Raw genomic sequence first — 23,866 nt, forward strand, 5'->3', positions numbered from 1 at the left:
TAAACGATAATAATAATAATAATAATAATAATAATAATAATAATAATAATAATAATAATAATAGACAGGCATGTTTGTTTCGATGGAAAGGTCCGGAAGCAAACTCTTTGAAACGTTGTTTCTAGCCCTCATGAATTCCTTATCCCTCCCACGCCGCCCAGTGGTGCGAAGACTTAGCAGGAGACAACTCGCCAGATCTAGACGGGATTGCAAAAGGGACGCCCAGAAAGACGCCTCCTATTGCTACTCGCTTCTGCGCTTTGCCTGGCAAATTGGCACCCAGCAAGCAATATATGTCGAATTCCCTTCTAAGTTTGCCGACGGAAAGGAGAACAGAGTCTCCGACATCCATCTAGGTAAGGAGGGGCGAGTTATCCTCAACCCCATGGCCATCCCCTCCCCTTCCCCATTTCTCTCCCCCGCACCCCCTTCCCCCTCTCCCTCTCCCTCATCCTCTCTCTTAAGCACTTCCAACAGTGCCTAACACAAACAGTGGAGTCTGTTGGCTCGATCCAGGTTCAGCTGACTTCGCGTTCCCTCTCCTTTTCTTACCCTTGTCAGTCTTACTCCTCTGTCCCTGGGATTTGCCAAAGAAGGCAGTTCTGTTCTCTCCCCCCCCCCCACACCACCTTTTTTAAAAAGTAGGGATGGAAATGTCGTCTTCTTTTTGCTAGTCGCTTCCTCGGAGAGCCATTAGGAATCCTGAATGGAGCTGGGAAGCTGGATATATTTTCTCACTCTCTAGGATGCTGCGCAAAGTGTTGGAAGGGGGTTGATCGGGCCACAAGCCCTTCTGAGCTGGGCTGAAGTTTCTTTTCGGCTTTGAAGAGGGGGGAGTAGGGGAAGCAAAGAAGGAAGGCTTCCTTCCTGATCTTTCTTTATTTTATTCTCTAAAAGAAGAAGGAGACTCCACATTTGGAACGGGGATAATGGCTTTGAGCTCCAGGGCGCACGCTTTCTCCGTGGACGTTTTAGTGGGCAACTCGGGGAAGCGCAAACTTCTGGATTTGGAAGAAGAGGAGCGCTCTGCTGAGAAAGCAGCCGAGAAGACAGTCTTCGGGAAAAACCAGGCGCCAGGTAAAGTCGCCCTTCTCTCTTCTTTCTTCTCACTGTAGTGCTAGTCGGGCAACCGCCGAATCGTGCAGTCCAAAACTATACATTCTTCGGAAGTCGGTCAGCGCGTTTAGAATGGTAGCCTGAAAGGTTTCAGTCCTAATTTCCCGGCCCAGCTTCCCTGACAGCAAATTCCCATTTAATCCAAAAGAATTTACTTTTGAGTTAGGATTGCGCTGTTCAGCTGAATCTCCCTCTGCGTCTGATAGGGTTTACTCCCTGGTAGAACCTTAAGGAAAGCATGGCACGGGAACATATTCTTTATTGTATTTCCTCATTTGCCAGCCGGAAGAAGAATCCGGTGTCCCCCTAAAGCTTGCTCTGTTTTCAATAACGCTTGCCCCAAATAAAAAGTTAGGACTGTGTTGAATAAGCGAAGGGTAAAATAACAAGGGACTTTGTACAATGAATGCGGACGCACGCCGAGGGGGTACTTTTCCAAATCCGAGTGCTGAACTGTGAGTTTTTAATTTAAGATTCTTAAATGTGAATAGGGCTCAGCCGTGCTCACAGTTCTACTAAAGGGAATGGATCAAAGCCTCGTTTTACACCGAGGGAAGAACAAAGCGATTAATCTGGGGCCTGTGGGTGATCTGTGTTCTGTTTCGGGCATAACCTTTAAACTCGTGCAATTCAAATGAAATTTAGAGAGGCCAATTGCAGCGAAAACTACACCTAGCGCTCAATTGAATGCCAAGTAATTGCTTCAGTGGCGGCGGAAGAGAGGAAATCCCCCCCATCGTTATTTACACTCCAGGGAACATACGACCCCGCAAATGTTACTGGACTGTAACTCCCATCATTCCTGACCATTGACCAGACTGACTGGAGCAGATGGAAGGCGGGGGGGGGTCCAAGAGCACCTGCACGGACCAAGTGTTCCTCATCCCGGATTTACTCTCGTCTTCCACACATTTACTTGCGAGCTCTTATTTCCCCACAATTTCTCTAGGAACGAAGCCGTGCTAAAATAAGTCATATATGTGCGTGCGTGCGTGCAATTGTTTTAATCGTTTCTTTTAAAAAATATCCACACTGTCTATTTAAAGCACATTAAAAGCACTCTGTTTTCCCCAAAGACTCATGGAAGCTGTAGCTTGTTAAGGGTGCTTAACAAACTACCGTTCCCAAGATTCCTGCGTGGTGCTGGTAAAGTACTTTCAATCCATAGTGTGCATGGAACAGGTTCGAGTGCCACCAGATTTTCCTCCCAGCAGTCGATAGGAATTATCGGCGCCTACAAAGTCTCTGCCTAGAAAATCCTTCCAGGACTTCCAATGGATATTTGAGAGCACTTCCTAAAAACGAATGGCTTTCAATGGCCCTCGCAACGCATCCCTGCAGCTTCCGCTTGAATTCCGATCCGAGCCACACGGAAGGAAAGGGAGCCAATGGCATGTCCAAGCCGCGGGCACTCGCTGTAGTTCTGTCCCCGTACCCTGCTTGCATTTATTTCCTCCCAGAAAAGAAATCTAAGGGTGAAACGGCGGGCTCCCTCCCGGAGGAAACCAGAGAAGGGGCCGGAGCGATCCAAGTGGACCTGCAAGGTTCGGAATTGTGGAAGAGGTTTCACGAAATCGGCACTGAAATGATTATCACCAAAGCCGGCAGGTAGGGCATCTGGCCCGGAGTTTCATATCCCTCTTCCTTTTTTTGTTTTTGTGTGTATGCGTGTGCTGCGCGCGATCTGCCCCCAGATAGCACTCTAAATTTCCAGTAACGTGTTAGCAACTGTGCTTGCCGGCGTGTCAGCTGCTGTGCTAAAAATGCACACGATTGCTCTACCCTTTCCAATAAACCAGCGTTGGCATGGTCCGAAGTCTGTGCGCTCACGGAATTGTGGGTTCGATCAAGTAAATTACTAAGGCTGCTGTCCTATACTGTACCCGCTTACCTGGGAGTAAAGCAAGCCCCACTGCGCTGAGTCGAATTTACTTCAGAATAGACATGTATAGGAATGTACTGTAAGGCCTTTTTCTTTCTTTTAACAAACACGGGTGGTTTCTGGTACATTCGACCTTTCATTCATTCTTATTAATATCCTGTTTCTGAGGGACACTTTCCAAGTCCCGCCGGTTTCAACGCCAAATAATTCAGCGCTTGCTCAACTCTCTCCTGGAAAGTAACTGATTGATCTTGAGAGTGCTTTGGTCGGGGTGGGTCGTGCCCATATTATGCACAAATGGCATGCTTACTCAGAAGTAAGCCACATTGTGTTCTAGAGGGTGGGGGAGGCTTATTTTAACAAGGGAGACAAATTTGTTCTCCCCACAATTCAGAGAGAGGCGTCGCTATCCTCCCCCTCCCTCTTTTATTTCCAATGAAAACGAAACGGGGAAATCAAGGGACCAGTCTTGCCAGAGGTTACATTTTTTAAACTCAGCACCTCAGTGAGGCAGAATTTCCGTCCATGGTAAGGCGAAGGGATACAGGAAAGGCTGAAAGTGCCTTACATAAATCACAATTCAGAGCCGTTGCTCCATCTACCTTAAAAATTACTTTGCCTGCTCCAGTTCTCTAGAGGCGCGGGTGTGTGTTGGTCCTCGCTCAATCCTGAACCGAAAATCCTTGTAATCTTGTAGGGTAATACCTTCCCTAACGCTTGAATACCACCCTAACGCTTAGAGTTAAGATAATTTGTTTTCCTTATTTCAAACCAAATATTTGCAGTACGGGGGATGGGGGAAGCGTGTTTATCGTTTGCTCCTGTCTTTCATATACACTGCAGGCTACCCTCTCCTCACGACCTGGAATAAATTCTGTAGCGAAAAGCTCCTCCTTAATAACAGTGATCCTGGTGAGATCGTGGTTTGGGAGAGTGAGAGAAAACTGATGAGCTAATGGTTAATTCGGTGGCCGAAGACTTTACTATGGGGATTTTGTGATATTCGTAAAACTTATCACTGGTCTCCCGCACCGACAATGCAGTAGCCATTTTCTAATATCATTTTAAATAAAAGGTTATTCAAGTCCCGGGCTCGCAAACGCTGCAGGGCAACTTAGCAGGTTTCGGTGAAAAGGAAGTAAAATATATTCCCATCCTTAAATGCGGGGAGGGCTGTAAACCACTGAACCCTGAGTCTAAAATTACGTTAACTGCACAAGTTCATCCTTCGCTGATCAAGAGAAATGACTATGATAACCTTCTGCAGGTTCTTTTCTCCATTAAATCTATTCGATTCCCAAACCAGAGCTCCATAAATTAGTGCATGAAGAGTCACTTATCACCAAGGCCGAGCTGTTAAGGCAAAGCTTGAGGCTGCAATTTCATGTACGTTTACATGGGAGTAAGAACTCGGCGAGACTTACTTCCAAGTGAAGCCTTGAAGGAACAGAAGAAGCTGCCTTATACTGTCAGTTTATCTACACTGACTAGCAGCGGCTCTCCAGGGTTTTAGAAAGATAATCTTCCCGGGTTCTAAATGCAGATACCAAAAATTAAAGCATGTGCTCTGCCACTGAGTTAGTACGATTGGGTGACATGTCACTAAGAAGGAAGAATGTGAGGAGCCTAACATCAAGATCCTAAACATCCTTGGTTTGATATTAATGCATTTCAAGGCAACCTATTCCTAAGTAGGTGCCCTTCTAACTACTGGAGGAATCCTGTGCATGGATTTGATCTGCCTATAATCCTGCCCATGGTTACTTAGGAGTAAGGCCCTTTAAGCCAAGCAGGACTTACTTCTGAGTACTTGATTTATTTGATTTCATACCTGCCCTCTACTATAAGGTCAGAAAGAGACACAACACATATCTGATAAGCCCTTCTAGAGAGAAGGCTGATCTTGTCACCAGTATGGTGTCATTGAAAGAAAGAAGGGAGGGAGGGAGGGAGGAAGATGCTTTTGAAAAAATTGTTTTTGAACGTCCATGCCTGAGGATGTGTGCTGTGGAATTCCAAATCTCAAGATTCTAGTGTTTTTGGCACTCAGTAGCTAGGTGGATGAAATGCATGCTTTTGCTAACTTTGTGAACCCAATTGCTGTTTGGCTGAACATTTTTGCAGTTCTTTGCAGAGAGAGGGAAGAAGAGAGATTAATTTATGAAGGACATAAGAAAATATGAAGGGACCAGTCTGATCAGGCCAAAGACGTCTTGTTCTCAACCTTTGGGAAACCTGCAAGTGGCACCTGTGTGCAACAGAGTTCTCCCCGCTTGTGATTCTCAGCAACTGGTATTCAGAGGCTACTGCTTCAGACAATAGAGGGAGAATGTGGCTATCATGGCTAGTAGCTATTGACAGCCTCATCTTCAACAAATGAAAGTTGTGAGGAGTCAGAGTGCAGTAAAAATTCCTGGCCAAGTCAGAATGTAGACATTTCCCCTTATTTAAAACACCTCACGCAACATCCCTTGCAAGATTATTAAAACAATGAGAAGCCAATGTAGTGCCCCCAGATGTTGATGGATAGGAATTCCCATCAGCCTTAGCCAGCATGGCCTATGGTCAAGTCCAGTAGCATCTTGAGGGCACCATGTTATCTACCACTGAAGTCTAGGGCAATAAAATAAATAAAATAAAATAAATAAAATAAAATAGCAGGTGCAGACAGAATGGTCTTCAGAAAAGTGCTATGCAGAGGGTAATATGTTTTACTTCATTTACTTCAAAATGTGGGAAACCATCCATGCCTTATTTGGTCTCTCATCCTTACCCTTGACCTCAGCACTGCAGTGGAAAGCCAGGTCCATGGGGTAAGGAGTTCTGTGGTGCCTTAAAGGCAGAGCTGCACTGGAATTCTATACAACTCTACTCAGATAACAGCCCTGTTGAATGGACAGGGACTCACTCCTAGCTAACTAAGGCTGAGTTCACACTCTCAATTACTGTGCACTCACTGTGTTGGGTTTGTACCCAGATTTCTGTGCCGTGTTCACACAGGCCATTATATTTTTTAAAAAATGCACATTTCCTGCAGGGTTGTGTTTTTTTAAAGCACAGCTGTTTTTTTGATGCATTGTTTCTTAAACCAGATTCACATGGGTTGGAGCATTCAAGCCTTTTCTAATTTATGTCTAGCCTCCTTTGCACAGGGTAAAGACACCCCCATCCTGTAGTGTGTACACAAACAAAACGAATGTGACACTATGAAGCCCTGCTGATGTGAACAGGGAGAGAGGAAAGACCCATGAAAGGTGTGTGTGTATGTTAACAACTTCACAGCCTTCTAAAATGGTGATATGAACACCCCCCCCCCCAAGTATAGGATTGCAGACACATTTGTTAGGGGACTAGAGGAGGATGGGGAACATGTGGCCCTCCAGGTGTTTCTGAACTTCATGTCTCCCCAGCCACCATGACAGTCAGATGCAGTGAGAGTTGTATAGTTCAGGAACATCTGACATGTTTATTTACTGTTACGTTCACATCTTAACTTTTCTTTATTTCACCTTCACAACAACGCTGTGAAGTAGGTTAAGCTGAAAGATGGTGACTGGCCCAAGGTCACCCAGGAAGCTTCATGGCTGAGTGAGGATTTGAACCCTGAAAGGTCCTGGTCCAGCATTCTCCCCACTACACCATTGCTGGCTCTCTGTTCCTCACTGCTAGGCTGGAATCTTGTTTTTCTGGTAAACCTCTCTACGGAGCTGGCACATCGACAGTCTCTTGCACCCCCACTCTCTCCTCTCCTTGGTCTTCGGTCCTTCTGAGACTTCCCTTCCTACCTTTCAGCCGCAGCCCAAGGCTTGGTAAACGAACAGTCTGGTCCTATTGACAATCTGTTGGAGGGAGAGAGAGAAGAATCCTGCTGTGGTTGGGATCCTTTTCCCCACGAAGCATGTTTTAAAATTTAGCATTGATAATGGTGCCTGAATGATTTCACACGCATTCGCGGATATAGAAAGCTTTTGGAAAACGAAACAAAATACTAAGCACTTTTAATCGGGCTTATTCACTATGACAGAAACCAGCAATTTACGACTTCTAGTAGTATTTTGCATAAAACTACAGCTATTTATGTTCTTACTGTTAGGAAGGGTTCAAACTATTACTTCCACACCGGTTTCTACCAGGTCTCTGTGGCGCAATGTGTCAGTGCTGTTAACCAGAAGGTTTGTGGTTCGTGGGCAAGATTCCTGCACTGCAGCGGGTTGGACTAGATGGCCCTTGAGGTCCCTTCCAATCCTACAATTCTTTGATTCTGCTACACCTGAAAGTAGATCATTTCTCCCCTTCTGATGTGACAGGGAATGGGGGTGATGGTAATAGAGGGAGCAGCAAAAGAGGGAAACTCAGCCGGAACCTGTTCATGTTTACTCGAAAGTAATTTCCATTGAGTTCAAGGGGGCTTACTCCCAAGTCAGCGCGCACAGGATCATGCCCATTTCTTGCAAGTCCCTCAGCTGTGAGCCTTGCAATGCAAAGGGAACGGGGTGTCCCTTAAACTCCAGTGCTCCTGCAAATGTCACAGGGACTTCGCTCAGGCTGGCGGTGTGAAAGGCAGGCTCGCCGGCCTGAGACTTCCGGGGCTCATAAAGCGGCAGGTATCCCTTCAGGTATGGCTGTGGACAGTTGCGCGATGAGCCTTGAGCAGTGGAGACAGAGCGGGATAAGAAAAGAACCAAGGAACTAGATGCCAAATGAAACCTATTGCTCTTCTTACGCTTCTCGCAGGAGAATGTTTCCGTCGGTCAGAGTCAAAGTGAAAGGTCTGGATTCGATGAAGCAATATTACATCGCCATAGACGTGGTGCCGGTAGATTCGAAAAGATACAGGTAAAACGCGGATCGTTCTCCTTTGGAAGCTAAGCAAGATATAGGGGCAGTTCACACGTGCACGCTCTCATTCGCGGATGACTTCAGCAGGAGGTGACGACGACGTGCCTCCTGCTTGTGTCAGGGCAGAACCAGCACAGAAAGGGATGCGCATATGGTAGCATCCCCTCACACTCAATCTTTTCCCAGCTTCAACTGCCAGTTACAGGATGGTTCCTTCCTACATGTACGTGTGAATCAGTCCCGCTGATGTCGAAGGGACCTGCTTCTCCACCCCAGTAGGCCTGGAATCCATTTTAAAGCAAGCAGATGCGCATCGTGCAGGATTCCCTTTTCTCTTTAAATACTTCCCCCGCTACCTTCCTAATTTCACAATATGACCATCAACTTACACGTGAAACTGCAGTCCGCTCTTATGCCTATTTTCTCATATTCAGCAGGATTCCCCCCGCCCCCCTTCTAGGAAATAACCGCGTGTCCTCAAATCATTCAGGGCCGGAGTTATGCGGAGTAATCGTAAACTGATTCCTCATTTTTAAGCTTTTCTGACCCATTGGCAAAATATATCAATAGCTCGCTGTTTGCACGAATTTACGACATCCCAAATACTTTGAAGTATCTGGACCGAAAAACAGCAGGCAAAAACGGATTGTAGGCAGGGCTCTTCAGACGCTGACAGAAAGCTAAGATCCAAGTCAGTTCTAAATGCGAGTTCTTAAAACGCAGTCCTATGTCTGCACTAAAGTAAGCCCTACTGAATTCAGTGGGGCTTTCTTCCATGCAGGTGCGGTTAACACTGCAGCCTAAGTAAACTCCTTCATAATAAGTCAAGCCTGATGGTTCAGGTCTATAGCCCATCTAGGCTTGCATCCTGTGGGCCGACCAGAAGCCTGTGGGAAGCCTTGTGCAAGCAGGACCTGAGAACAGCAGCAGTTCCAAGCAAATGGTATTCCGATACATAGCGCCCCAGACCGTGGAGGTAGAACAAAACCATCGAGGCTAGCAGCCTTGTCCTCCATGAAATTATCTAACCCCCCCTTTTTTTTTTAAAGAAAAAGGTCACCTGAGTTGGTGGCCATCACTGCCAGTGCCTCATGAGGGAGAGAGTTCCACAGGTTAAGAAGTATACGTACACACACGGCGGGCCTGCGTCCCTGTGGCGAGAGATTCTATGTGCCACAGACAGAAGCTGTGTGCCCCACAGTCCCGTTTACTTTAATCCCGTGCTCTTCCTTCCACCGCTGGTCTGGGAGACGATGTGCACATTGGTTTCTACAGTACCTCTTCCCAATATAGACGCTCTTAGGAACACGGGATATTGCTCTATACTGAGCGTAATTATTGCCTGCGCGCCCGGGTTTGAGGGAAGTATTCCCAGCCCTACCAGGAGGAGATGCCGGGGCAAAAGAGACGTCCTAACTGCTGAGCTGCGGCCCTTCCCCAAAGGGCTTGGGGAAAGTTGCAAAGCAAACAAACAGTTCGAAGGACCTCAGGGAGCCTTCGACAATAATTTGACACGTTGAGATCAGGGGCTGCCTTTTGGAAAAGCTGTCATTCTCTCCCACATAAAAGGCAGCAGGAGTCTGGAGCTAATGCAACAGTGAGCGTGTTACGTCCCAAAGGTTTCAATGCGAGATATGTAATCTTGTTGTTTAAATCGCTCACGGAAATCAGAGATACTTTCTTAAAAAACCCCAATAATAATGCCAGTTTCGGTGTTCCTTTTGGGAAGATCCGCCCCACACATTTAGGATATTCAACACATATGAAAAGCACGCTGGAAACTAGTTCTGTGAGAGGAAAGTTGCGGTTCCCATGATTCTTTGCGAGAAGCCATATGCTTTAACCGTGCTTTAAATAAGTGGCGCGTTTTTGCTCTGTCGTTGCTTTCGCAGCGCAACCCTATGCATAAGAAAGTTCCCCGAGTTCCATAGGAGATACTACCTAAAACAAAAGAATAGGATTATTAACACTTCGATGCTATACACCCATGCCTGGGAGTACGCTCCATAGAGCTCATTGGGCCTTACTTCTGAGTAAGCATGCATATGGTCCTTCTTTCGGTGTTCTAAAGGTGAAAAAATATTAAGATGTCCGCTGCAAGGAGAAACATACTCAGGGTTCAGATACCTGTCCTTGTTCTCCTAACTGACGTGAGTGATCTTCAGGAAGCGAATTTTGCAAGCGTTGAGTCCTAAATAGAACCATAATCTCTTTGTGGGCAAAGCAGGGGTAAGAGTATAGGGCGGAAGGCTGAGACCTAACGATTGCAAGCCAGTTACGGTCCCATGGAGTGTCTGGCAAGGAAATGGAGGCTTTAAAAGCCTGACTGCTTGGGATACTGCACACCTGGTTAGTTTCTTTGGAATGCCTTTGAAGGAGCCCTGAATTTATAATGAGGCACAGGCAATGCCCCCAAACTCCGTGCACATTTCACAGGACCCCAGAACAGAAAGAACCGGGAGGAAACTGCAACTATAGAATTTAGTATTTAATCATTATTGTTAGAGATAAACTCAGAGTTGATCTGCTACTAATAACTGGTGTTGGAGGGTAGCATCAAGTGAAGTGCTTACTGTTTTTTTCATTGAGCTTCTTGGTCTCTCTTTACACCAGAAAAGGAATCCGAGGCTACCAACAAAAAACAGTTCAAAGAAGTGGCAAATGTAATAAAAAGGTAGCCTTCTGAATGGGCAGTGAGAGATGAAGGAATGTCCTTGGCATTCCATTTTTAAGGGCTCTTGACAGGGTAGGCTTTGATTGCCAGGTGACTCAGCACTGCTGCCAATCATGTGAACTCTGCATAACTCAGAAAGTGGGCATAATTTTTTTAGGGGGGAGTGCTCAAGAATGTTTATGGGTTTCCTACAGGCAGAGTCTGACTGTGAGAAGAGGATGCTAGACTATATAGGCCATTGGTCTGATCTGGCAGGTGCATCTAACGTGCTTATGATGTGTGTTGAGAAGCCAAATACAGGACTTAATGTGGGTTCTGCATCAGATTGTTCTGCTGATTCCTAACCTCACGACCTCTGTCCCTTATGAAGGTATGTCTACCACAGCTCCCAGTGGATGGTGGCCGGAAACACAGACCATTCTTGCATCACACCCCGGCTTTACATCCACCCAGATTCCCCTTGCTCTGGAGAGACCTGGATGAGACAGATCATCAGCTTTGATCGGGTGAAACTGACCAACAATGAGATGGACGACAAAGGGCATGTAGGTGTGGATTGGAGGGTGAACTGCTATAATGGGAGAAGAAGGGAGGGATGGACAGAGATTTCTTGTTGGAACAAGAAATAACTTTTAGGGCTGCCCTAAGACTTCCTTATACAGTCATACCTTGGGTTACAGATGCTTCAGGTTGCGGTTTTTCGGGTTATGGACCCGCCGAAACCTGGAAGTACCAGAAAGGGTTACTTCCGGGTTTTGGCGGTCGTGCATGCACAGAAGTGCTAAATCATGCTTTGCGCATGCGCAGAAGTGCCGAATCGCAACCCGCGCCACTGCGGGTTGTGAACACTGCAGGTTGCGAACGTGCATCTCACATGGATCACGTTCACAACCTCAGTGTCCACTGTATGTGTGTTTATTTGAAACCATTGTATATGGCACTTTTCATTTTACCAAAATTTCTAGGGGAGCTCATGCCAATTAAAACAAAACAAAACAAAACCCACAATCAATTAGGAAGTTGGTAGTCCATCTACCTTTCAGCATTATTACATTCAGAGTCACAGCACCACATGTTTTTCAGACTGGGATTTAAGAAATTGCGAGTGAGGGAGAGAAAGTTGTGTCTCTGTACATAAGTGTATGATTTCCTCTACCATGAAATCGCCACAGTGTTGCAAGGGCCACATCGGGTAAAATTCATAGCTGGAGCCCCTTTGTGCTGCAGCACCTGTCCCTCTCATCCTGCTCTGGTAACGTAAGGGCATAAAGATCCAATGATATAGGCTCCTTACCACCCCCATTGTCAAAGTCACCTCCCTTGGAACCTAGATCAGCACTGATGCTATAAACCAGAGATGGGAAAATCTTTTCATTCCAAGGGCCACATCTCCATTTCTGGGGGCTACATGCCAGTGGTAGGCATGGCCAGGGGCAAAAGTGGGTGGAGCAATGGATGTGATTCTTACCTCTGTACAATTGCCTACATTTCAGCCATGCTAAAGCCAGAGGCTTCTATGCACCCTTTCACCCACCCACCCACCCACCCATGCAAGTTGAGTGGCACCCAAGGAGGACACAGAATAGGGCTGGGAGAGTCCCAAGAGCCAGATATACTAGCACTGGGTCCCTAGACCTGAGATTTTTAAGGACATTTGCCTGTCTTCTCTTACAGATTATTCTGCAGTCCATGCACAAATACAAGCCAAGAGTCCATGTCATTGTCCAGGATTCCCGGTTTGATCTGTCCCAGATCCAGTCACTGCCAGCAGCAGGTGTTCAGACCTTCTCCTTTAAAGAAACTGAATTCACCACTGTCACAGCCTATCAAAACCAGCAGGCAAGTTACTTAAGAGACGCTTCAAAAATGGTACTTCCATTCATTTCTCTTCAGAATTTGGAATTGTGCAAATTAAGGTAGTTTCTTTCCCCCCTGAAGTGGGACAGATGCATTAAAAAAAAACAAAAATCCACACAAATAAATCAACACAGAAATGCATTATATTATGGAAAACTGCTCTGTAAAAATGTGTACTTTAGGAAGACTATCATGCTAAAATGTGTGTATTAGGAGAAAATCACACTAAAATCCCAATGGAGTTTCATGAGAACTCTTTTTTAAAAAAATACAAGCTGATGTGGAAAGGTGGAGAACTGAATTTAACACAAGAAACGCGAGGAGCTGAGAGAAACTGAAATTGACACATTCACCTATCCCTAGTGCGCATAGTCTTGGGCTGTACCTTCTAAGATAGATTACATCCCTCAGGTGTGGTGGAAGGTGCTACCAATAAGGTCAGCTTCTGTATATGGAAAAGTGTGTGTGTGTATGCGCATGGACCAAATTGCAGTTTTTCTCAATGTCTTGGGTCAGTAAAATATTGATTAAATGCTGCCCCTATACGAAACTTGATGTTAATGTGAATGAATCTGTCAATTTACATGTAATTTAGTTTCTTATTTTTCCAGTGTTAAGTTTGGTCTGCCCCATTTCTGCATACTTTTCAGGTATTTTTATATTTTAAGCCCTCATGAAAATTCATATGCATTTTCAGGCACATTTCTCCTGTCATACAGTTTTTGCAAGCCAGGTTTCCTCTGTACAGTGGATTTATCCATGTTATTTTGGCTGATGGATGAGTTCCTTCCACATCCTTTGCACTTATATACACATTTTTGTTTGCATTCTTTAGCTGGAAGACTGTATCACAAAATCCAAACAAGGGCACACAAAAGCAAAGAAGAGCTGTGTTCCAATTCACATGTTTGGGCTAGGGAAGTGTGGGCTTTGTGAAACCCAAATGAATTGCTCTCTCATTCCTAGTTCAGTTATTTATACCAAAATTCTTTTTTGGGGGGGCGGGTGTTTTCCTTGCAGGGGGCGGCACTCATGGGAATTTATTTTGAGTTAGAATTAAAAACAGGGACAACACAAACAACAATACAACAAGGTTATTAATAGAATAAAAAAAAACTCACTGAAAACAATCCCTACTATATCATGCATGTGAGGTCACTTCTTGCTCACAAACTATTTGCTCATATTTAAGATCTTTAAATGACATAAATTGAATGATAATTATTACTTATAAATTGTGTGGCGGTTTAACCACAAGTGTGCCAAACTGCACGGATGCATCAATAGAGCAGTACTGAAAGTATATTGATGTGAGCATGCATAAGATCACATCAAAACTACTGATTTGGTGAAGTTTTCTCTTTAGAAGAATCAGGGCACAAGTGTGGTCCAGTAACATTAGGGTATGAGTCTACAAAAGCCTATCCAGATATGAAAAGCTGATGCACAATTTAATATGCAATTTTATGCTGGTTTTGTTTATGTTTTGTATCTTTTAAAAATGAACTTGCTTTTACTTCTGACTTTTTATTGATAATTTAAATGCATATTTTATTTTATGTGAACTGCTTAGAGGTTAAAAAATATTAGCAGTATATGAATTCCAATCAATCAATCAATCAATCAATCAAGGAATGACTTCAAAGGTGTAGCAAATGCAACACATTCTAACCCAACAAATGATTATTAGTTAAACTGAGACTCAAGAGGAGTGGAACAAACTCAAAGAATAATGGCCTCTCAAGGTCTCACCATTTATATCCCTCTCCCTACACTCATGTATACCTAAAACCCCTTACTGAGGACAGTGCTCCACAAAACTCACAGAATGGACTCTAGTGACCACGAAAAGCTCATGTTTATAGGTATGGTAATTGTGACAATTTCTTAGAAACCTGTTCTAACATTGGGCGCATATGAGTAGGGATGGAAGGATGTGTTGGTTTTGTTCTGTCCATTTCTCAGTTATCCAATATTCAATTCATTTCTCCACATTTCTGCAGCAATCTGCATTAAAAAAAAGAATAATTAATCAGCATTTTAGTGTGAATTTCTCCCAGCAAACATTTTTGCATGCTGTTTTGTACACGTTTTTGCAAACAATTTCCCTTAATATAATGCATTTTTCATGTGTTTTTCACTGCTACATTTATTTTTATGCACTTCCCCCTAATATATGCATTTTAAAAAAAAAATTGTTTGGAGAACTGCAACACAAAATTCAGGTAAATTTGCATTTTGAAGGATGACTGTAGTTATGTTTTCATATTGTTTTAGAAAGGGCAGATTTCATAGATTTGCCTTTAAGTGTGAATGGAATCAAATTTCTCCTGCAAATGAATGACATTCTGTCTAACTAGGTTTTTGCCATTCTAGTGTTGGGTTACTTCATGGCTAGGCAAATTAAGGCCCGGGGGCCAGATCTGGCCCAATTGCCTTCTAACGGTCTGGGAATCAGCGTGTTTTTACATGTGTAGAATGTGTGCTTTTATTAAAATGCATCTCTGGGTTATTTGTGGGGCATTGGAATTTGTTCATTATTATTTTTTCCAAAATATAGTCCGGCCTCCCACAAGGTCTGAGGGACCGTGGACCGGGCCCCCTGCTGAAAAAGTTTGCTGACCTGGTTACAGCACTCAAACAATTCTTTCTTTGTTGTTTTGCTGCGAATGTCCACAGATAACAAAACTGAAGATTGACCGGAATCCCTTTGCTAAAGGGTTTAGAGACCCTGGAAGAAACAGGTAAATTATTACCATTTATTTGCTGGGCTGTCCACTAGTTAAAGGCATCATAGTCCGGCCTTGGTCAGCTTAGTGATCTCCAAATATTTTGACTACAACTCCTATCAGCCCCAGCAAGTGCTGGTGGGAGGAGCTGTGGTTCAAAACATCTTGAGGGGACCAGATCCATGAAGGCTATCCTAACTAATTGATAGTATGAGTGTCAGTGTAAGAATTGGTTAACCAATGGAGTAGTATATGCTTTTGCCTTGTAGTTTTCTATTACATAATATTGCAGTTTTCCAGTTTAATCTGTTATTTTTCTAGAACACTTAGAGTTTGCTTTGCTATAAACACATATGAAATAATAAATAATATTTGCACATGGTAAAACAATAGTTACGAACCCCCTCTGTCCAACCCCTCGCCTTGTTTTCTGATGACTCCATGGGTGTTGCAGGAGGCACCCAATGTGGGAGAAAGGGAGGAGAGACTCCTATTTTAAAGTGGTCCTTATTACTCGCAGTTTTCACAATATTTCATGTTTATTTTTAATATTCAGACGTATGCCTCTGAATACCAGTTGCTGGGAACCACAAGTGGAGAGAATGCCAGTGTTACTCTTGTGTCTTGTTTGTGGGCTTCCCATAATGGGCATCTGGTTGGCCATTGTCAGAACAGAAATCTGGGGCAGATGGGCCTTTGTTCTGATCCAGCTGCAAGGCTTTCCTTAAGTTAACAACTGGAGCACATTTTAAGCTAAGCAATTAAATAAACAAAAAGAGATTAATCAGTTGCAATCTGTTTTATGTGTCACATACTACTTTCATGTGCATAGTAAGATATATTTTTGCCAGAATCTCAAGAGGCACCCAGGAAGTCCTGAGTGCTCACTAGAGCTTCTGAGACACCCACCTTCTAAAAACAACCCTCCCTACCTCTTGAGGGTTATTTGCAGACTATTTGTTTGCTATATGTGAATAGTCTGTCACTACATCTGTTTATTTAGTGCAATAAAACTGCCTTGCTTCCTGTCTACAAACTTGCTGGATGCAGAAGCTTCTGCACTTGGCACCCTGCACAAAATCTAATGTGCCCCCCCCCATCACTCACCTTCCATTGAACGTCATAGTTGCAGCACCTTCTGCGATGCCCCAGAAGCTTCACACCTGGCGTGACTGACCCACTTGTACTCCCCTTTGATGAGAAGGGTGCATTCCTAGTGTGGAAACTTGCATTTGGATTGCCCCTATCAGAACTGAGGCCTTCATTTTCCGTGAAGTGGGTGGGTGGCTGTAAATCAACTTTTGGTACATAGTCACTGGTAGGTTGACACACTGATAATCTCAACAATATCCTATTTTGTATGCCTTGGTCTCTTAGGAACGTGGCCAAGAAAGAAAGTGTGATGCAGGGATATTTTGCTTGAATTCTGTAATCCCCCCCCCCATCTTCATAAAGGAAAGTGGAAATTAGATTACTTTTATAAGTGTTCATATTTCCTTATTTGGCCATTTCCTATATGGCTATGACTCTGCTAAATAGTACCCCACTTGTCAATATCTGAACCAGCCTTTGGAACATATTCCCATGCAAGTGCTAGGCTGATGTCCATGCTTTGCTTTGTAGAGGAGTATTGGATGGACTTCTGGAATCATATCCATGGAGACCATCACTTACCCTGGATTTTAAGTCTTTTGGTGCAGAAAGTCAGGGTAAGTACAGAATTCTCCATTGGTTCTGAGATCATTATGCTGAACTTTAAGCAACAGTGGCATGCTTTTCAACATGTTCAGTGCAGTCAGTTCCTCGGAGGCTTTGGCAACCTGAATACTGGGATAGCAAGGAAGCTAATTTTCAGTAAAGACATTGTATCTAATGGCCAGGCAAATTTGGCTTTTAACTTTATGGGCTAGAGAATTAAAATGATTTAAAGCATCATTTCCCTGCCCCAGGGAAGGTTAGGATTAGGGTCCATGTTTCACTCCCTGTTTTCTTGAGACAGGGCTGGGAAAGTCTCCTGTATGAGACCCTGGAGATGTACTGCCAGTCAGTGCAGACAATACTGAGAAAGATGGATTGGTGATGTGACTTGGTATAAGGCAGCTTCTTATATTCCTGTTAACGCTGTATGTCAGCATGCTCATGAAATGCTTTTGATAAAGGGCCTTTCCACATTGACCAATACCATGTCTCACAACAATATAAGGCTGAGCTGGGCTGACTTGAGCCCCATCAGGTCTACTCGAAGCATGGCTAAGCCTGAATCCAGAGCAGAGCAGAAGGATTTTTCCTTTTAAACTGTTTTAAGAAGAAGCAGATTTCCTTTGGAAAGACCATAGATTGGTGGTAGAGAATCTAGTTCCATGCCTGGGGAACAAAAAGAACCAATGGTCTAGGGCAGGGATGTCCAACAGGTAGTTCGCAATCTTCTGGTCGATCGTGGGGGGTTCATGGTAGATCTTGGTGGATCATGGCCCCCCAAAAAATGTAAATAAAAAGTGGGGGGGGGGAGCTCAACAACTCTGGCTTCCTAAAAAAAGCTCAACAACTTTTTTTTATAGTGGGAGTAGATCTCAGTCTCTTGAAAGTTGGACATGCCTGGTCAAGGGCACTGGGGAAAACACAATGGCAGCCCCCAGCCCCTATCCACTCTGGAATGAATGGAGATAGGTCAGTGTGATGGGTCTCATCAGAACACCAAGACCCCAACAGCTGCCTGAGCATGATGGATGCTGGACCTGATTATCCCCATGAGTGACTGACTGGGAGTTACTTGTCTAAGGCCACCAAATGAATCCCTGATAGAGGCAAGAGTTGAATTGAAGGGCTTTCTGGTTCATTGCTCAACCTTGTGCAGCCTAGTCCCAGGCCTGTTTACACAGGAGTCAGTCTCACTGCAGAGCCAGCCTAAGGTATTTTGATGCCTGAGGCAAAGGATGAGATAGTGTCCCACTTACCTGTGCACAGAAGCTGACTGGACTGATACAGCTGAATCCCATTTCAACCCTGACAACAGGAAGCTTCATTCACTGTCCCTAAAGAAAGCAGGTTCATTTAGGGAAATGCCATAGCCTTGCATGCAGGAGGTCTCAGGTGGAGTGCCTGGGGAAGTAGATGGACCAATGGTCCTATGCTGTGTGTGGCAGTAGTTGCAAAAAGAACTCTAATCTCCAGCAGAAGGGTTCAGGAAGGGTAATAGGGTAGTGGCAGATGCCACTTAGTGGTGTCTGGTGCCCAGTGGAACTGGCAAGGTGGAAGCTAGGGTGTCCATTAGTAAGTGGAGGCAGAGCCAATTAATTTCAGTTTTCTCCCATTTGCCTATTTACTGAATCCACACTGCAGTGGTTATTGGGGATAATCTGCAGTTGGTGGGGCAGTGCTTCATTTCCCCAAGTGGACCAACCTTTACTGCTGCACCCCCCCCCCCCATCATCTGCCACTGGCAATATGTGAATTTATGACATTTACATATTGCTTAATCATTAGAATTTCTACGTGATGTACATAAAAATAAACCATACAAGGAATGTAACAAAACCAAAGAAATCATCACAGAACCAAATAGAAACTCAAACTAACTTAAAATGCCTGCTGGAATAAGGGGGACTTCATCATGCACCTGGAGTTCAGAAAAGAGAGTGCCTTTCTAACTTTAATTAGGGAGGGAGTTCCACAAGCTTGGGCCCACTACACTGAATTCACATCTTCTGGTAGTTACGAGCTGTTCATCTGTGCCACTGGGGAACACCAAAGGGGATCTCATTGATTGAGCAGGGATATAAGGGAGCAGGTAGTCCTAAAGATATTGTGGACTCCAGTTGTTCAGGGCCTTGTAAGTTAATACAAGAACCTTGAACTTGGCTTGGTAACATATGGGCAGCCAATGTGAGCTTTTAGGAACCAGAGTTATGTGTTGGCAGTAGTCTATCTCCACCAACAGTCTAGCTACAGCATTTTTCAACAGCTGGCGCCTTCACACCAGGCGCAAGGGTAGTTTCACCCATAATAAGGCAGATCCTGTCTCACTCTGTTCGATGGGGCTTTAGCTACTATGCTGCTACATTAGTTCCAGTGAGTTTCAGTTGCCTGGGGTCCTTATTTTCATTCTGAATAATTCTGCAATAATTTTGTACAGAAAGCTAAAATATTTGTTGATTTTGGATGCCAAGTAGAAGGAGGATATGCTATTTTAACAGTTCCTTTTCATCAGCTTAGCAACAAGGGAGCTGTTGCATCTTTGGGGCCTGCGGGCAGCTTGTCCTTTGAGAATCCCAGGTCTTTGGCTTCTTCTGAGCCCAACTGATTAATCAAAGGGGGATTTGCCCCCTTTTAAGATTTTGCTCATTAATCCATCAATTAAATTGCTCAAAGCTTGCAGACTGGATAAATACCAGCTTTACATTCTGGTGAGATAATTACACATGCTTGATTGCAAGGAACATTCATTCCACTTTAAACTCTCTCCAAAAGAGTGTGGAAATGGCTTAATGAGTGTGTGTGTGTGTGTGTGTGTGTGGAAAGAGAGAGAGGGAGGAACACAAGGGCAGTCAGAGAACTTACCATGGCACTCACCTCCTCCCTCCCTCAAAAACTGGTACCACGAACCAACTGCAGAAAATAATTCTTAGTTGAATTTCTGTCATTCTGTCAAACAGTGTTACAATTTCAGCCATGTTGCACACACCATCATTTCAGTTAAGCTAATAGTTTTCATACCTTTGGAGACCAAACACAGACCCGGAATGAGATCTCGGCCCAAAATCATGACAGAGCAAGGCTCCCAAAATGGCTGCCCATGCTCTCATAGGAGAAAATGGGATGTCCCAGTTTTTCTGGGGCAGTTGGTGGGTATGGAGCCAGCAGGTTAGGAGAAAATAGAGAGGAAAAAACAATAATTGCTCAGGCAAACTTTGTGTTTGGACAGGAAGTCCCTTTATCTTTTCCTGTTGAGGCAAGCCAATGGCCAACCTGGGTGGATTCATTCCAATACCTGGGATCTCTTTACATCCTAGAGCAGAAGTAGAGACCCTTTTAAGCCCAACAACCACATTCAGCCATGGACAACTTTCCAGGGTCCATTCATCAGTGGTGGGCAGGGCCAAAAGCAAAAGTGCATGGAGCAACAGGTGAGAGTGGTTGATTCAGTAGGCCACATTCTAAACACACAAAATGGAGATATTTCTACCCCCCCCCCAAAAAAACCACCTTTTAATCCTCCAACCAGGCAGGTTATGGCTCACTCACACTTCCACTTGACCCATGCCTAGAAAGCATGGGTCCAAGTGGTTTTTTGCTTGACATGTACTTTCTAGGTGTGGGTCCAAGCGGTTCCTCTTTGCCCTGCCCCTTTCTCAGGGAAAACCCGCTCTTTAGTGCTAATTTGGAGCAAATGTCAATCCAGAAAATTGCCGCATGCTCCAATTGAGCACTAAATAGACATTTTCCCTAGGGGCATAGGAGCCAACTCCTAGGGATCTTTGCCCCCCCATAAGATATTTGAGGGAGCTGGGGCCCCCAAAGTTGATGGGCATTGCCATTTAAATCGTGTGTATGCACTATGCCATGTGATCGACTATGTGGGGCAGGGTTTACTGTACCAATATTTTATTCAAGTTGGCACCCCTGCCTGGGAGAATGCAATGGGACTATAGGAACCCTAAGAGGCACTGTCCCAATTCAAGAGAACATTTCATCCAGACAAAAGCACCCAAAGAGAGTGGAGAGCATGAGCTGGGGAGAGTCCTGAGGGACAGATACAGAGGACTGGAGGGCCACCTTCAGCCTTCAGGTCTGAGGTTTCCCAAGGCTGGTCTAGGGAAATGCCCCAAAATATAGCACTGGTGGTTTAAGAAATGAAGCACCTGTGTCTTAAACCACCAGGGCTATAGTTTGGGGCATAGAGTATAGAACTGGACATTCCTAGTAGTAACCCCAGAAGTTGCTGCCACTGGATATCCTGAGCATTTGAGTGAGACACACAGAGAAAGACAGAGCACGCTGCAAGATGGCTTGTTTATTGAGCATTCATTCTGATTTGTTTGCATGGAGAATAGATAATGCCTGTTGCTTTTTTATTTTTAAAAAAGAACATTCGTTCTAGTTGTTTCTAGAGAGGTTAGATGACATTGCATCAAAGCAAGTGTTATCCCACACTTCTCAGAACACTTTCCCATCACTTTTGTTATTGGGAAAAGTCCGACTTTTTGGGAGATGCAGGTTTGTTGTACAGAATCTTCCTAAGTCTCTATTATTGCATGGTGCATTTTCAAGCATGTGATCGAACCCCACCTCCAAACAGCAACAATCTGGGAGTAACCAGAGAGAGAAAGGGAAATCTCTCTCTCTTTTTAAAAAAATATTTTAACAACATAATTTTCCTTGCCTTACTGTAGGTGGAAGTCCTGGGTCTTCCCCTGTGACACCCCCCGGGGGAACCCCGTCTCCTCTCAGCTCTCTTCTCTCCCCCTCTTGCTCTCCTCCTACACTCCACCTGTCAGCAAGCAACCTCAGAATGTCATGCCCGGAATCTTACCTCCACCACTTTGGCCTCCCCGTCTGCTACAAGATTTGCCCTACCAGCCTTTTAAGACAGCCATCGCTGATATTCCCAAGCCATCCTAAACTGGGAAATGCTTCCAGTCCACCCCTTTTGCCTCACTTCATGGTGGAGATGCCTGCACTGTCTTCTCTGAGCATAACCAACGTCAAAAGTGGCAAAGCAGAAGACTTAAATGGACCAAGCCCCCAAGGGCCCAGTTCTGCTGGGCATATGCTGTATGGCTTGCATGCATCTGGAAACATTTTCCCATCAAGTTCCATTACCCAGGAAGCCCTTAATTGTGCCTTACATCCTCCATATGGTTTCTACGGCTATAACTTCTCGATGCCATCCAGGCTGATGAACACAACAGGACATTTCAAAGCAAACGATGGTGTTCCATCCCCTCTCAGAGAGAGCAGGTGCAACCACTCTCCCTGGCCTTCTGCAATTAACCACTGCCTCTAATGGGACTCCTTTAACATCGCAGAAGCAGTGGCATGTCAAACTCTGCAGAGCTTCCGGCTTTGGCTCATCAGCAAAAGCTGATGGATTGTTGGCAGTGGACCATGGAGTAGACCATAATCAGATGAGTTGAGCGCAAAACTTTGGCATCCTGAGATTCTCTATGGCAATGAAATTGTGCGTGGTTGTTTTTTTTTTAGGGAGTAGAGTTTGCTAAATATGTACTGGAAGGGCAAAATCCATCATCTGTTTGTTGCGGGAGAGAGACTCACCGTTATTACTGGCAGTGTATCAATAGCAGAGCTTCAGTCCTGGCTGCCTGGACACTATATAGTGTCTTCCACTGTGCCTCAGAAATAGAGATGCAGGATCATTCCCTGAAGATGGGAAGTACATAGTTTCTGGTGTATCTCTGGGAAGGTGGTGGAGGGGAGGGGTGGACACTATTTGGTGAATATTTGACAAAATGACCCTCCTTTTGTGGGGGAAGGCTCAAGGGTTAAAAAAAAAAAAAACCACTCAGAATTTTGCTCTCCACTCAGAAAAAAAAGTATTTTGAGAAATTGTGGCTGAGCTGCCTCACTGATTTTCTCAAGGGACCATCTGTCTTCATAATAACTACACAAAATATGAAAGATATTGAAATAGGGGGAAAGCTGAGATTGCTAATTTACTCAGTCATGTAAAGAATTTGGGTAAAATGTAGATTGGACTTTCTTTTCTTTTATTTTTTAAAAAGCACTTTGCAGCAGAATTTTAGCATCCACGAGATTACTGAAGTGTAAAGTGATCTGAAGGTTATTTTCACCAGACTCTGTGCCTTTCTCATTCCTCAGAGTTATTTTGAGAATATCTTTGCATACTCAAATTGATTTCATGGATCTTTTAAAGGACTGATGACTCAATGCTTCCTGTCCCCAACTCCCTCTCCCTGTTCTCAGAGCAAAGCACTTATTAGACTATTGTCCCATTCAAGTCTCCCTCCCTCCCCCCCTCCCCCCCCCCTTGCCTCCAATCACTATTAACTGTTTATTAACCTTTTCTATGTTCAGTGTCATAGGCCTGTTTCCTCTGGGTTCTTTATATATGTTCTAAAAAGTGCCCTTCACATAGAAAATTAGCATGTTAGAGAAAATTCTAGGTAGGAACCCCATACCCTCCAACATTTCTCTGATGAAAATAGGGACATCACATTCCATAATGATAATTATGGGTGTCAGATAACCCCATACCCTCCCACATTTCTCCAATGAAAATAGGGACATCCTAAGGAAAGGCTGGACATTCTGGGATCAAAGCAGAAACTGGGATGGCTTCTCTAAATCAGAGACGTCCATAGAAAATAAGGACACTTGAAGGGTCTGGAACCCTTCTCTTGACACTTCATCTAATATATGGAGGGAGATATTCTAAGTGAAGGTTTCAGTCCTGCTGGCTCACATCTGTGGTCTGAATTGCTCCAGCCCAAACACGAATTGGCCACCATGAGAACAGAGGGACAAACTAGACATGACATGAAGCATGTGATTGGTCCTTTTATGTGCCTTTAGTTTGGTTCACTGAATAGTACTTGTGGGAGTGGCAGTTGTACTTCCAGGACAGGACTTTGGGGCAGGTATCCAGAGTCCCATTCTGGACTCAGTCTCCCATTATGAGCATGGCAGATATTTACTGGGGCGCTGGTGGAGGGAAAGTGCTTAGTGGTTGTACACACGCTTTTCATTCAGTGCTGTGTTGCCAACGTGTGCTCAGGGCACCAAAACAGCAGA

The 23,866-nt window shown here is 44.5% G+C and overlaps 1 protein-coding gene across 1 annotated transcript; it reads left to right on the forward strand.

Moving 5' to 3' along the window:
• The first annotated feature begins 518 nt into the window (after window positions 1–518).
• TBX22 (T-box transcription factor 22) lies at window positions 519–23,065 on the forward strand. The gene is made up of 8 exons (XM_079961828.1): window positions 519–1,077; window positions 2,577–2,724; window positions 7,733–7,834; window positions 10,882–11,056; window positions 12,186–12,350; window positions 15,048–15,112; window positions 16,721–16,806; window positions 21,487–23,065. The coding sequence occupies exons 1-8, from the start codon at window positions 930–932 to the stop codon at window positions 22,098–22,100; spliced, it is 1,503 nt and encodes a 500-aa protein (XP_079817954.1). The 5' UTR covers window positions 519–929; the 3' UTR covers window positions 22,101–23,065.
• The last annotated feature ends 801 nt before the right edge of the window (window positions 23,066–23,866 follow it).

The sequence above is a fragment of the Podarcis cretensis genome (assembly GCF_951804945.1).
Source record: "Podarcis cretensis genome assembly, chromosome: Z".
Classification (NCBI taxonomy): domain Eukaryota; kingdom Metazoa; phylum Chordata; class Lepidosauria; order Squamata; family Lacertidae; genus Podarcis; species Podarcis cretensis.